The 14,670-nt window shown below is 44.0% G+C and overlaps 1 protein-coding gene across 5 annotated transcripts in view; it reads right to left on the minus strand.

Annotated features, from left to right (window-relative positions):
• Window positions 1-5,636: 5,636 nt before the first annotated feature.
• Window positions 5,637-14,670, minus strand: part of ABCC9 (ATP binding cassette subfamily C member 9) — a 79,180-nt gene continuing 70,146 nt past the window's right edge. For 3 of the 5 annotated variants that reach the window (XM_066633337.1, XM_066633335.1, XM_066633338.1), the window contains 6 exons: window positions 14,448-14,526; window positions 11,985-12,093; window positions 10,751-10,854; window positions 9,929-10,062; window positions 8,551-8,613; window positions 5,637-5,967 (listed from right to left, as the gene is read on the minus strand). In XM_066633337.1, the coding sequence (XP_066489434.1) occupies window positions 5,830-5,967; window positions 8,551-8,613; window positions 9,929-10,062; window positions 10,751-10,854; window positions 11,985-12,093; window positions 14,448-14,526 (627 nt within the window). In that variant the 3' untranslated portion in view covers window positions 5,637-5,829. Of the gene's footprint in view, window positions 5,968-7,688; window positions 7,868-8,550; window positions 8,614-9,928; window positions 10,063-10,750; window positions 10,855-11,984; window positions 12,094-14,447; window positions 14,527-14,670 lie in introns of all 5 variants that reach the window. The other 2 variants (XM_066633339.1, XM_066633336.1) reach the window with 1 other exon arrangement.

The following is a 14,670-nucleotide window of genomic DNA, read 5'->3' on the forward strand; positions in this document are numbered from 1 at the left end:
GACATTTATCTGGAGTTACTGAATCTTAAGTACATATCTTAACTCATCTCTCTTCCAAGGGTTTGCCGTGTATGTCATTGCTTGACTTGGATAATTTGAACTTAATCCGTTTGTCCGATCATGAAATCTGCAAGCCAGAGGCACCCATCAAATCAAGATAGGGATTTAATCCTATCTGGTAAATAGGTGAACTTGAATGTGACAAGCAAGCAAGGAAGCAAGATTTTTAAAAAGCTTTTTGCACAAAGACTGTTATAATAAGTCTTGTTTAATTTCCCCTTAGGGTTGACTATCAACCCAATCATATCGGCTCTTTGCATTGGTAGAATGCACGTTCCATCACCACTGGCTATTGAAAAGTCAGTGTTTTTCAATGCTTTTATTATTTTTTTAATAGTAACGATAATACAGTATAATCAAAATACCCTAATGTTTGAAAGCACTGGCCTCCCATTACCTTTTGTAATCAGAAACTGGTGTTGTCATATTTCCCTCCACTCCAGACCTTACTTGTAAATTCTGGATTTCTTTGGGTGGGCAGTCGAATGCCTCTTTCCTAATGTGACAGACCTTCTCTTTGTTGTGGGGGTGAGGTGGGGGTTCACACCATGGCTTTTGTCCCTGTAGCTGTTCCCGGTATTATGATCATAGGAGCTGCTGTGCTGATAATGTTGGCTTGATTGGGACAACGTGCCCCCTTTCATTTCCCATAGGTCTGATCCAGTAACCAACCTTCGGTAATGTTGAACATCTTGGCACAGAGAGCTCAAGAGGACCTGTACTGACCAAAGGTTGACAAAGCTCTTGGAACACATTTTTCATCCTATGGAGACTCATAGCTGCTCTTCCTGCTACACTATGTCTGCATTTTGCTGCTGGGTTGGTGACCAGCCACCAACCTGCTGTGTCCACCAGCAGCAGCAGCAGGAGGAAAGCAAGGAACACCCAAATCTGAACCAACTTTCCAGCACTAGCAAAGTTGTGCCAATGAGACATGTGCAGCATCCTGCAGTTGGGTGGCACTCAAGGAGGCCTCCTCAAAGTAAGGGAGTGCTTGTTCCCTTACCTCAGAGATGCATAGCCCTTATGTTGGTGCTGAAAAGTGGGCTAGAATTGCACCCTAAGTGGGGGAGGTGAAGAGATTCCCACCCATACAGTCAGGCTGGATTAGTGCATCTACAGTGGGGGCGTGGTGGATCCCCACCCCCGCAACCAGGCCACTGGCAACACGCACAATACTCCAATGAAAAGCTCAGATCAAACATAGTTGACTGGACCAAAATCACTATGCAAACTTCATGGGTGAACATGAATTTGAATCTAGATCTCCTTTGCCCACCCGCCTGCCTGCCTGCCTATCTATCTATCTAGCTAGCTAGCTTTCCAGCACTAGGTCAGTGCTGGAAATTTGGTGAGGATTGCACCCATAGTTACCTACCTAAGAAATTTATACCCCACCTTTCCCATGCTGAAGAAAATGTCTAAGGCAGTTTACAAAGCTTTATAATAAAGTACAAAGTATCAAAACAGGTAAAAAGAAAATCAAACAAGGCATTAAAATATTAATTTTAACAGTACATAGTGAAATGTAAACCAAAACAGGGCAAAATCTAACAAATAACATTGGGCCAATGGGGAACAAATGAGCCCAGGAAGCAAATGCCCAAGACAGCTTGCAACGCTCAGTAATAAAGGACAAAGTATCATAACAGAAAAGTAGTATTAAAAACATTGATTTTAACATTAAACAGAGAAACATAAAAACAAAAACAAAGCCATATCACTGAGCCATTGGGGGAGCCACTAAGACATATCACTAAGCCATTGGGGGAACAAATAAGTCCAGAGAGGCAATCAAGTCACAGCCGTATTTTAGAGACACAGAGGACATCTATCTACTCAGCAACCAAATGCCAGACGAAACAGGTATGCTTTGAGCCATGGCTGAAAAGCCACAAGGGAGGAAGTAGTTCTTAGTTCACCTGGAAGGGAATTCTGTAGTTGTGGTGCTACTTCATACGGCCCCCAAGCTGCCACCTCTCTCACTTGGGACAGAGAAAGTGTCTCTGTAGACTCTTGTAGAGGTGGCCATCAGACGACCTAAGCTGGAATAACCGGGAATGACCAGGACCCCTTGTGTCAGGGTTGGCCCTAGATGTTTTGGGGAAGGGAGGAGTGCTCTTGATCATCAGTGGTAGTGCCTCTAATCCCTACCACCAATCACCTCCCTCTTTGCAACATGCCTTTCAACTGACAAGTACATGGAGGTGGAGACCGGGAAATGGGCATTTAGGAGCAGCGGTTGTAAGAACTGCCTGCCTGACACTTATGATCAGCATCAGAGCCCTGCTATCCATTCTGTCCATCCATGACAGCCGATGGGCTGGCACATGACAGGGCCTTTTTGGTGGCAGTGCCAAGTCTGTGAATCACTTTCTGTATGGAGGACTCTGGTCCCATTTTACTCTGTTTCAGACATCTTATGAAGACTATTTGGTTTGAGTGAGCTTTTAATTTGTAGTTTTAACCATGTGCTGCACGGGTTGAATACGCCATGAATACACGGGTTTTCCCTGACCAGGTAGGGCTTTAATAATTCATAGGTGTGGAATTATGCCCTCACTCCTGCACCCTGCTTGCATGTTGCTTCCTATTCTAATCCATCCACAGCCCAGCATCAGACAGTTGTAGCCTCCAGCCTGTCTGCCATTCCAAATGGACTCCTCTTCCCTTTGTGGGCCTCTACCAAAGCTCAGCTGGCCCATGCATTGGCAGCAACCATGACTTATGTGGACAGAAATACACTGTGTGAAGCAGCCAACAGTTCACCTCTCAACTTTGCTCCTCAGATCCAGGACTGACTTGGACCGAGCCATGCTTCTTGTGCCAGCACTTAATTTGTAGGAGTCAAGGTTCTCTTATCTCATAACAAATGATAAACTGAATTGACTCTGCTTTAGAGAATGACAGAGGCAGTTCTCGATCTTGGCAAAGGACAGTTCGACTAATAGGGAAATAATGTTGGGAATGAATTGTGGCAGCTGTTGGATGTGTTGTGGAGGATTGATTTACAGCGGTGCTTTGAGATCCAGTCTACTTTTGGTGCTGATGTCGATGTGCTGCTTTTTCACAGGAAATGGAAGAACATCGCTGCCTTTGCTTCAATCTAAAGAGGCAACTTGTTACATGTAAGAATGTTATCCACTGTTTTCAAGGGTGGTCTTTGAGTGTATGAAGTACCCTTAGAGTAGACAAAGGCTGTAGTTCTGTGGTAGAGGACTTGTTTTGCATGCAGAAGGTTCCTGATTCATTCAACTCCTGGCATTCTCAGGTAGCCAGAAGAAGCCAGGGCTCTCAAACTGTAGACCGGCAGCAGAACTCATGTGCTTTTCTCCCTGCACTACCAAGGCATTTCCCAGATAGCAGGAGATATTGGTCTAATTCCTGCTGCACTGCAGCACCTTTTCTGGGTACTCTTCTTCTTCTGCGCAGGTGGCCTGGGGAGCCAGTAGGGGCCTGGTTGGCTCTCTACAGCGCTTGCTCCTGGCCCAGGTTCCTCAGTTTGACCAACATGAGATATCAACTGCCCCATGAGGAGGAAGAGAAGAAGAAAGATTTTATGATTATTTTTATTATTCTATTTGTGTACTTTGATTTGAGCTGCTGTGGGCATCTTCCAAAGTAGAAAGAGGGATTGGAATCTCTGGAATAGAGAAACTTCACTCTGGATTAGCAAGATGGACTGCTGTGCCTTCCTTGGTCCTTGATCCTTGCTTGGCCCTTACTACACCTTCTGCCTCTGGTCCTTCTGATCTTCATTCACCTGATCCATCACTTAACCCCAGTCTGTCCTGACCCCTTTTCTGCTGCCTCTGGGTCCTTTGACCCTCATCTGCCTACTATGCAATTGGACCTCCCCTGCAAAGCCAGGTCAATAGGCCTGGAAAAGAGCCCTGGCTGGAACCCCGCCAATCGGTATAAAATGGTACTTCTAGATAGACAACTGCAGATTTTGTCTAAGGCAGCTTCCTATATTCAATAATAGTAATTAGACCCTATTGCCAGGAGCTGCCAGCATGTGATGGTTATTGTCTTCAAAAGCTCTGCAAAATAGCACCAGTGCCACAAGCACCATAGATTCTCCTGCATCATGGAGATCATCAGTGTACTTAGAAGACAACTTACCTAGTGCAGCCAGGGCCTCTTGTTATAGTTACCTAGTGCTTCCTGGCACTGAGCACAATTACATCAGTAGTCATCAGGCCACTACAGAAACAATGGGGAGGGGGGGACTACCCTTAACTTGCAACTCCAAGAACTCCATGCACCCCAATTTCATCCATTAACTTCTCTTGTTCAAGTGTTGTTCTAGAAAGAATGTTGTAGCAGCACATATACGACAGCCAACAGACCCAAGCAATAGGGAACACGTGTGTGCTGGGACGGTGGTTGTGAATTTGTACAGGTGTTGAGGAACAGTTTCTCCTCCTCCACAAAACCCAGGCATTTCACTTTCACAGCAGATCTCAGGTGCAAGGCCTGCAGAAGATACTGTTGGATCTCACCATTTTACAATTTTGTTTCCTTTTTCTTCTGCAAAACAGAAAGCCCTATTATTCTTGCCCTCTGCCTGATTTTTTTTTATTCTTATAACACTCCTCCCTTTACAAGAAAGACTTTTTATATACAGATGGGGTTATTTCTGTATAAAACGAACTGCTGTTTTACTTTTTTTTTAAATTGTATTTTCCGTAATGACAGAAGGATTTCCATGAGTATTCAACCTGGAGGGTACACAAATGCAAGCACCTCCCTCCTTGGATCGATCAACCCCATTTGGAGTCTGGCTAAGTATTCCTTTGAGGGGCCATGTTTGAAATAAATTTGGACACTGCCTCTTCACCTTATCTCAGGGCACTGGAGGGAAGGAGAGTAGGGCAGAGAGCAGGCTGCAGGGCCTTTACTCAGCAGCAAATGACTGACACTGGGCATTATTTGCCACAAAGGAGGGGACTCTCACTGCTCACCTCACTCTCTTATCCTGTGCTGTCTACCTAGCGCTCCTGCCGTTGGGTACTTCCTACTCCCTCTTTCCCCAAGGTAAGGTCTGTTTTCTTGGGGAAAGGGGGAGTATCAAGGAGAGGTGGGGAGGAAAAGAGATTGTGAGACAACATGGAGAAAGGGGCAACAAAAATTGGGCTGCAAGTAGTTGATTCAAAAGTCCCTCAGGATTTTTAAAGCAATCACCTGGGGGGGGGGAAGAAAGTGAGTACTTCCCCATGCCTACTTAGGAATCAACCCACTGAACAGTATGTGACTTAATTTGGAGTAAATATGCACAGGATCAAGCTGCATCGTCCGATTCTACTGGTTTCAATAGCTGTTTGTAGCAACTAAGTTTTGCTGGATTGTCCCTGTCCCTTCATTTTTAATTCCTCAGACAGAAAAATGTTTATGGCCTCTCTCCATCTGCAAAGAACTCCCCTCCAACATTTTCTATGCCATTCCAACTGAAATAAATTAGCCTGGTCATCAAAAGGGGAAATCTCAGCTTTTAATACTTCAAGAAAATGCCAGCTCGTGTCAGGCGAAGGGATCAAATTGTTTAGGAAAAGGCACAGGAGGATTTTCTAACATTTTGTGAAGAAGGATTTATTGCTCTGAACCATAATACATAATGGGTTTTGGTTTTACAAAAGTTATAAATGCAACAATCCTTGACAAAGTCTGCAGTGCTGATACAGGATACAGAAAAGACCTCATTTTTTAAAAAAATTGGTTGAAAAATCAGCCATTAAAAAGCCAACACGATGGAATCTGTAGGCTCTGTCACATGTCGGCCCGAACAAAAGATGCAAAGATGCCGTCCTCCTGAGCCAGGAGATTTTCAGGGGTGTCATATTCCAAAATGATCCCTCGCTTCATCACAATGACCACGTCCGCAGTCAGGATGGTGTGGACCCGATGCTGCAATGAAAAGAAGGCATCAGTACTTCTGTCTCCATTTACACCATCAACCACTGGCTGTTGATCCCTACTGGGAAACTGGGGTAGGCCTGTGCCTTTCAGTTTGGAAGTGATCTCCAGCCCCTCTAAAATAAGGCTGCAGTTTTTAATGTTCAAGAGACTTCCCAGGTACACGGAAGTATTTTTATTCAGGAAAGCCTTCGAGGCACTATAAGGGCTGTTTTTATAAATTTATAACTTATGTCTTTTAATGTGTGCTTTCAGTCTGCTGCTATGTATTTTATCTTGTTTTAATTGTTTTTAAATGTTTTGTATTTTTAATGTTTATCTGTATTTTTTAACTTGATTGTTAGCCGCCTTGGGTGCCCTTCAGGGAGAAAGGCGGAATACAAATCCAATCAATCAATCAATCAGTATATTAGTTTATAAGAGAGCCAGAATGATGTAGTAGCATGGGAGTTGGACTTAGGCCTGGAAGATCCAAGTTCAGATCCCTGCTGGGTGACCTTGGGCCAGTCACTTTAGTGTTGTGAGAGAGGAAGAACTTCTCTCGCCCACTCTCTCTACACCATGCATTATTTTATAAACATCAATCATATTCCTTCCTTAGTCAGCTTTTTTCTAAACTTAAAAGCCCCAGATACTGTATCCTTTCTTAGTAAGGAAGGTGCTCCAGCCCTCTGATCATTTTAGTTGCCCTCTTCTGCAACATTCCCAGCTGCCCAATATCCTTCCAGAAGACCGATCCAAATATGACTACGTCATAGATTTCTATGGGGCAATATAATATAAGTTGTCTTATTCTCAACCCATTTCCTAATAACCCATAGGATGGAATGAACTTCTTCACTGTGTTCGCACACTGGGTTGACATTTTCATTGATCTGTCCAGTATGACCCCAAGATCTCTTTCCTGGTTTGTCATGGACAGCTTGGACTCCATCATGTGAAGTTGGATATTTTTGCCCCATTACTTTAGTAAGTGATTCCCGCATTTGGCATTTTGTTGTCACCCAGTTCGGAGAGTTTCTTTTGGAGCTCTTCACAATCCATTACAGTTGATGGAGAGGCTCCCTAAGACGACCAGGATCCAAACTATTTAGGTTTTGTTCTAGGAACCAATCAAGGAAATACATTTGCGCCATTTCAAATGTAAAAGTGAAGTGAGCTCTGAACTTCAATTAAAAAGAAATCTGTCCCCTTGATATTCAAATGCAGTGAATACTCATCTCAAAAGTCAGTGTGTCCGGGGACGGGGGGCAGAGCCAGAGGCAACTGAATGGCCGTGCTTTTCGGAGCTCTTGAAAGCTCTTGGAAAAGCATGCTATTTCCTCCCAAAAAACCATGGGTCTGAAGAGATCTGAGGATCTGTGATCAGGAGAGATTCAAACCTACAGATGGTTCACGGTTTCGGAGAGGAAGGGTCCAGCCAGGGGCTGTTTCTTCTCCAAGGAAACCCAGCCATCAATGTCGGTGTTGGTGAGGATTCATGCTGAAACTAAGCTGAAGGCCCCAAGCAGGGAAGGACGTTGGAAGAACTAAGTGAGTGTTGTTCCGCTGTGTGTGTTTGTGTTTATGTGTTTGTTTATATTTGTTGTTTATTTTTATTTTGGAAAATAATAATCATAAAAAAAGAAACTAAAAGTCAGTGCGTCCGGCAAAACAAGCAGAAAGTATTAACCATTCAAGCCTGAAGAAGATAGAATAAAAGGTAGCAATACCAGAAAGGCAGAATCTTGCAAGATTCCTAGGTCGAGTGTATTTATTTGTTTGTCTTCACCAAAGTGGTGAAAAGGCCATCTTCTTTAAGGAGCAAATTGGCAGGCGTGTCACATTCAACAAGCACACCATCACAAAGGACTAAGATAAGGTCTTTATCCAAGATTTGAGAGACTCGGTGCTGGAAGGAAGGAAGGAAGGAAGGAAGGAAGGAAGGAAGGAAGGAAGGAAGGAAGGAAGGAAGGAAGGAAGGAAGGAAGGAAGGAAAAATATCAGAAGCAGAAGAAAAAGCAAAAAGACAAGGCCATATGAAAAACAAGGAGGCTGAATATAAATATTATACATGCTTTTAAAAAATGAGTTTTGGAGAGAACAGTGGAGGCAGCATGCAAGTATCAACATGAGCGTCATGGACCACAGAAGAATCCAACAAAGAAGCATTTATTCACTCCCATCATTCCTGCTTTCAATAGATGAGATGTATGTGATTTCCCCACACACTATCCCACACCATGGCACTTCTTTTATCACAATGCTAGTATCACAAAGGTACTATGGCCAGCTTCACACATTACAAAACCAGAAGGGCATGAATCTTATGGGTAGTATCTTCACCTGTGATGTTCCTGTGCTTTCCAGGACATGTGCATGCATCAGTTTCCATGGGATAATCACATGCAACAGATTACACACAGTATCTGAAGTTTCCTTAGAAGGGACTTCTTGTTTGGATTCTGAATCCTTTCAAAATTATGGGCTTCTACCAACATGATTTAAGACTATTTTTATCAGACTTATTATCTGGCATAAAACAAGTCTATCATCAAATGGAAAAATGCAGATAGAGGGTCTTCAGATACTTACAGCTATTATCACAACCGTGCGATCTGCAAAGGCAGTCATCACAACTTTCTGCAAGATGTTTTCCTAATAAATAAATAAAGGATGTGTTATTTCTTTGATAGCACAATGCCCTATGTCCTTCCAATATCAATGTGGCCTGGCCAGTGAATCTCAAACTGTAGGCTTAGGACCCACAAGTTTACATTTATAGAGCAATGGGCTGATGGGAATTTATGCTTAAAAAAAAAGCTAAATCAGTTTCACTTTGAGAAAGTGGGGTCAGTTTATTCCTACTCACAATAACCCAAGTGGGTGGCCATTTCAATACGACAACATGAATGATGTGCCACAGTCTAAGCTTTTTACATGTGTGATTCTCTATGTGTGAATGGATTTTGACTTCACCCATCAGACCCTGTAGTTTCAGGGGTTGTCATTAGCATGGTAAAAGTTCAATACATATGAACAATATGGTCCATACAAATGGACCATAAAGTTGTATCCTGAGCACCAGCCCCTGTGGGTCATGACATGAATGAATCATGCCTAAATTAGGGATTGAAATCCACATGTGAGTTGGGCAAAGACACACTCTAATGCTTCCCTTAGTTAAATGATTGGGTACCACCAATTCAGACCTCTCCTTGAAATGCAAAACAGGGACAGGCTTACAGAGCAATTCACACTGCACTTGGGCCAGTGCAAGCCCCTTGTGCCAGCCCAGGAGGGTTGCGAATGTGCCATAAGGCACTTTTGCGCCTCCTTGTGAGTCAGCTAGGCTGGGCTGCGGAGACGCACCAGCCTACAGAGGCCGACATAAGCCTCCGCACCGATGGAGGCACTGAGCCTTGCGTTGATCAAGCTGGGCCAACGCAAGGCTCTGGGATGGGTGGGGAGGAGGCGGGAGGGAGGCGTTCTAGGACAAGGGGAGGGCGGGCAGTGGGCAGCCCCGGGGGTGGGCAGGTGGGGAGCAGGAGGCAGGGCTGGGACCTAGCAGTTATGCTGGATCCCAACCCCCATTCCCGAGGAGCGCAGAGCAGCTTCAAGAGCAAGATAGGATTGCGCCCTTAGTGAGCTGATGATTCTGGTATACCTCTCCTGGTTAAACTGCTTAGGACTTGGACCCTCTCATCTGACCATCAGGCTATCAGGGCAAACAGTTGCTTCAGTTCTAGCAGGCACCTTGTCCTAGGTGACAGAATTCCCCAGAGGTTTCAGTGTCTGGACTGAATTGGCCTGGGTTGTAGTTGTTAATGTAATGTCCCATGATTCCCTGCTGAACGAACTTGCGGGAAATGCATGTCCACTGAATTGCCTACACGACCTCTCTTGGAATAACATCTTGCTGCCTAACTAAAAGTAACTGGACAAAGAGGTGGGGGCATAGTGGCTTGCTCACTGTGGCCATATCGATGGATGCTGTGGCTTCATCCATGATGAGAATGCTGCTCTTGCGCACAAAGGCTCTTGCCAAACAGAAGAGCTGACGCTGGCCTACGCTGAAGTTCTCTCCTCCTTCGGTCACGACAGCGTCTGGACAAGGATTAGAGTCGAGAATAAAAGGAAAGATAGCAATCATGACTGGCAATCATGGGCTTTATTCAGTTATGTGAGTAACTGGGATAATACACCATTGGACAACTGCACCAAAGCACAGGATATGGTGTTAACATCATAGCATCACCTGCACAAGGGGACCAATTAAGGAGGCATGAAAAATGCCTACCTGTCTTTGAGAGGTGTCCAGCTAATTTTAGGCTGTTGCCTACTGGGCAGGTGGATGGTCTCTGTTGCAGCCAAAATGAAAGTTGCTGTGAAAGGCCTCAGCACTGTGAAGTAGTCTGCAAAGGCCTTCCCACCTTCTGTTTGCCCAATGGCAGCTCAGCATGTCATGTGGGGGAGGAACCCCAACTAGAAAGACTCCCTCTGCAGGTGCAGGTGGAGCCCCATTTTAAGTGCATACTTAGAAAGATAATGTATGAATGAGAAACTCAGTTGCTGGAATATGTGGATCACATACTCATCAGACAGCCATAGTTGGCTATAGCATGTTATCAAGTGTAGACAGTCTCAGACCTGAATTTGTGACCACATAAAGTGTGGGAAGGTCTTTTGTAACAATAAACAGCCTAACAATTGCTTTGCATGCCAGACTCTTGTTATTCATTTAATATGGTGATGGGGCTACATTAATGTCAAACTGTTTTTCCAATATACACACCTAGACCTCCTGGCAACGCCTTGACCATGTTCTTCAGCTGGGCAATCTCCAGAGCTTCCCAAAGGGTATCATCCGTACATTTGCACTCTGGATCCAGATTAAAGCTAAGGGAATGGACATTTGCATATATTCAGTGATTGCCTCTGATGGTGTTGTACATCCATTATACTGCAAGCTTGGGAGTGTGTTGCTCAGTTAAATTCAGCCTGGACCTCTCATACAGAAAGGTAGTATTTATCCATGGAGGTCTACCCTAGAGGAGCTAGGGAATGGGCTTCAGGTATACATCCCCTTCTCTCCCCTGCTCCCCTGTTTGGAGCCATGAATAGATGAACCCACACTTTTGTTTGAATGTTGGATCTCACAGTTCACTTGGTACCTTCTCCACGATGTGAGAATATTAGGGGTGTGCATACAGTATAGGGGAGCATGCATGCAACCCCAAGACCTACTCTTGATCCCTCCTGAGGGAAAAAATATGCTTACAAGGTATGTTTTCTTGTTTACTGCTTTGGGGGCAGTTTTCCTTCCCCCAACATTACACTTCTCTGGGGACTCATATTGTATTTATATCCGTGGATTCAAACAGCACAGAGCAAGACTGATTGTGTCCACTCCAAAAGCAACACACTCCATGCCCAAACAGCCAAATTCCAACCAAAGAAAACAAGCGGATTTCATAAGTGAATTTCTTTAGCATAGATACTGCTCAGTATACAGGCTTGTTTTGAACCTTGTATTCGAACTTTATTTCCCTGCTCCATCAATGGCCTTCATGGAGATGCAGAACATGGCTCAGGAAGTCATTCTGAGTCCACTGAACCAGAATTCTGTGTAATCATGGCAGTCCTTGAGGAAAGAGGGTATGGTGGGAAGCTGGGCAAGAAACCCAAAATAATAGCTGTGATTCGTGATCTTAGAAGTCACCACTGAAATATTAGAATAAAATTCAGATCCCATAATCTGTAACATGTCAAATGTGGATCAGGAGTCAGTGTGAGTGGTATGGCTCAATCAAGAGATTCTTGTGCAAAATTGCACCTGTGCTTTTTAGGTATTGATTCCATGTTTAGCAGTCAGATCTACAAGCAACTGTGCATCACGCATCTGAATGTGCACCAAGTTATGTGTGGGTGCATATTTGAACACTTCTGCTGTCCAAAATTCTGGGCCCACAACATTACAGATGAATCGCTCAGCCTAGGGAATTACAGGAGGAGACGCTCATGCTTACCGAATGGAACCGCTGAACAATATTGGATCCTGGAGGATTATGGATAGCCTGGACCGCAGTGTATGGAGTGGCAGTTTTGATATGTCAACTCCATCAATAATGATCTTTCCTGTTTGAAATAGCAGAGAGTAAAGCAGTTGAGATGCAAAGTGAAAGAGGTAAGCAACGAAACACAGAAAGACACATGGCCAACAGGAAACATGCTGTGAGCTCAGTAACAAATAATCCCAACACTGTTATATTGTGGAGAGTAACCGGGCTAACTAGATGCAATGGGGCATAATTCACATGTCTGCTTTGATCATGTATAAAATGTGTGAAAGGGATGGGAACTTTAGCAGTAAAAGGAACACATGGGAGAGGGGTGTAAACTTCACCTTCCCCTGCGCCCTCCCTCTCTGCAGTCTGTTGCTCCAGCTGCTTTTCTCTTCTGGTTTTGGGAAACTACATTTCCCAGGAGTTAATTGGCAATAAGGTTTGGGGGCTCATGGAGTGGGGACAGATTAATTTGACTCGGCTCTGAAAAAAAATTGAGCTATTTTCCAGCAAATCAGAAAACAGCTAATTTCTGAGCCAATCTGATTTGAGCTGGGGGAGGGGTTCATTTATCATGTGTTTGGGCTTCATATTCGCAAGAGCCAAAGTTCTGGGGCACAGTATTGTCATTCAAGAACTCATACAACAACTTTCCTGATCAACCAGCTTGCTTCTTAAATTTGCAGCTAGAGCTCAACTTGGTTAAACATGGCAATCGTCTAAAAGCTTAGGGCCCTAATGAATGCGCCAAGGCCAAAAACAAACTAACAAACCAGGAAAAGTAAATGTTTAGTGACTAAGAGCAGCAGCAAAAGGCAAACATGACACCTCCCAGTCCAGTTTCTAGCTCACTCAGAAGGAGAGGCAATTCACCAATGATCCAGCCCAGACTGAAATGGAAAGATGCCCCCATTTGGTTTCCTCTTCCTCCATCCTCTTTTGTTCTTCCCATAAAGGAAATATTTCTATTCCACAGTGCATGATTAATGATGCTACAGAAGGGATAATTTATTACGTGCTGGACACAGGAGAAGAGACAGAGCAGCAGCTAATGTAGCTGTCATTATCTGAGGCTGATCTAATTCAGCCATGCAATGGGACTTGGCCCTTTTGTTTCTCGTCTGTTTCACCTCTGTTTTAGAGGACTGGCTGTGTAAGCCTGTAGCTGCAAGGAGAGACAAACTGACACCAAACAAGTGTTCAGTAGCAGTATAGGAGATTAGGTTACAAGTTGAGAAAAGGTAGCAGATGATCCTGGAAAGGAAAACAGGCAGAGCGTCCTACATCAAGCTCTAAGAAGCAATAGCAGGAGGTTTATCAAAGCCCTCTTGAGCCATGACACAGGGCTGGTGGGCTCCGTGGCGTCACTAGGGTTTGGGTCACCCAGTACTGGAGGCCAGCATGTGACCCCTATGATGGACCTCCTCCCATGCAGTGGGCAGGGCAATGCCCCAGGTGGTGGGTGTGGTGATGTATGATCGCCCTGCCCCCACCAATCTTTTAGCTATAACTTTTCATAGACTAGAGGTATTTCAACATGGGTTGTTTCATTGCATTCTGCATGAAATTACACATCAATTGATAGATAACACGATGGTATTACTCCAAAATACCAAGATTTTAAAAATTTTGGTATTGGTGTCACCCCCCCCCCTTTTCAAGTCACTCTGTGGTGACGAGTAGTGGTGTCACCCCCCCTTTTCAAGTCACTGGTGTGGCCTGCACCCCCTCTAGCGACACCACTTGGTGGGTTGCATTTGGCTTGGTGGGTCAGAAAATGTGCAGGTCTATTTTAAGTAGTAACTACTTATTTGATGTTGGGTTTGAGTTTTGTTTTTGTTTTTTTAAACTTATTAAAACCATTTGTTGACTGACTTTCCAAAGCTCAGGTTGGAGCTTTTTAAGGTTTAAACTTGTTTTAACTTCAAGGTTTAAACTCATTTTAAAAATAAAAACCTCAGCAATAAAACAAACCAATACCACTACAGGTATGGTGGTAATAATGAATAACTGTTGCTTTATAATTCTAGTCAATAAAAATTATTAATAGCAATTAAAAAAATCAAATCCAGTACACAGTAAAGATCAAAAGGACAGGACAGGCAAAACAACCAAACTATTTAGCTGAAGCAAAGGCTAAAGACATTTGGCAGTCCCCTGGATGAGAGGCGAAATTCCTCAGGGGGACGTTTACTCCAGGGTTTCAGAGAAATTGATGTAAAGTTCCTGTTCATTGCCATGGCCATTTTTACTGCACAAGGAGATGGAACATGGAGTAGAGCAGGAGTAGGGAACTGTGTAAAGAGAGGCACTCACTGAGTGGAACCTAGACTGTGAAGGACTTGAATGATTAGCAACAACTCTTTAATCCAAAGGCATACTGGCAGTCATTACAGGTGAAATAAAATAATATTTCTAGTTGCTTACCATCAAATATGTCTACCATTCTAAAGAAAGCCAAAGACAATGATGATTTGCCACTTCCAGTACGACCACAGATCCCAACCTGCAAAAATATATGCGGCTTTTTGAGTTTTTGATGCAGCTCAATGAAGAAATTCCAAAATGAAGGTCAAGTTGGTGAAGGCCCCAAGAACATTCCAGAAACTGTCATCAAGCTACTTGGAAAGAGGGGACTTTCCCGTACTGC

This window comes from Tiliqua scincoides, chromosome 7 (genome assembly GCF_035046505.1).
Source record: "Tiliqua scincoides isolate rTilSci1 chromosome 7, rTilSci1.hap2, whole genome shotgun sequence".
Taxonomy (NCBI): domain Eukaryota; kingdom Metazoa; phylum Chordata; class Lepidosauria; order Squamata; family Scincidae; genus Tiliqua; species Tiliqua scincoides.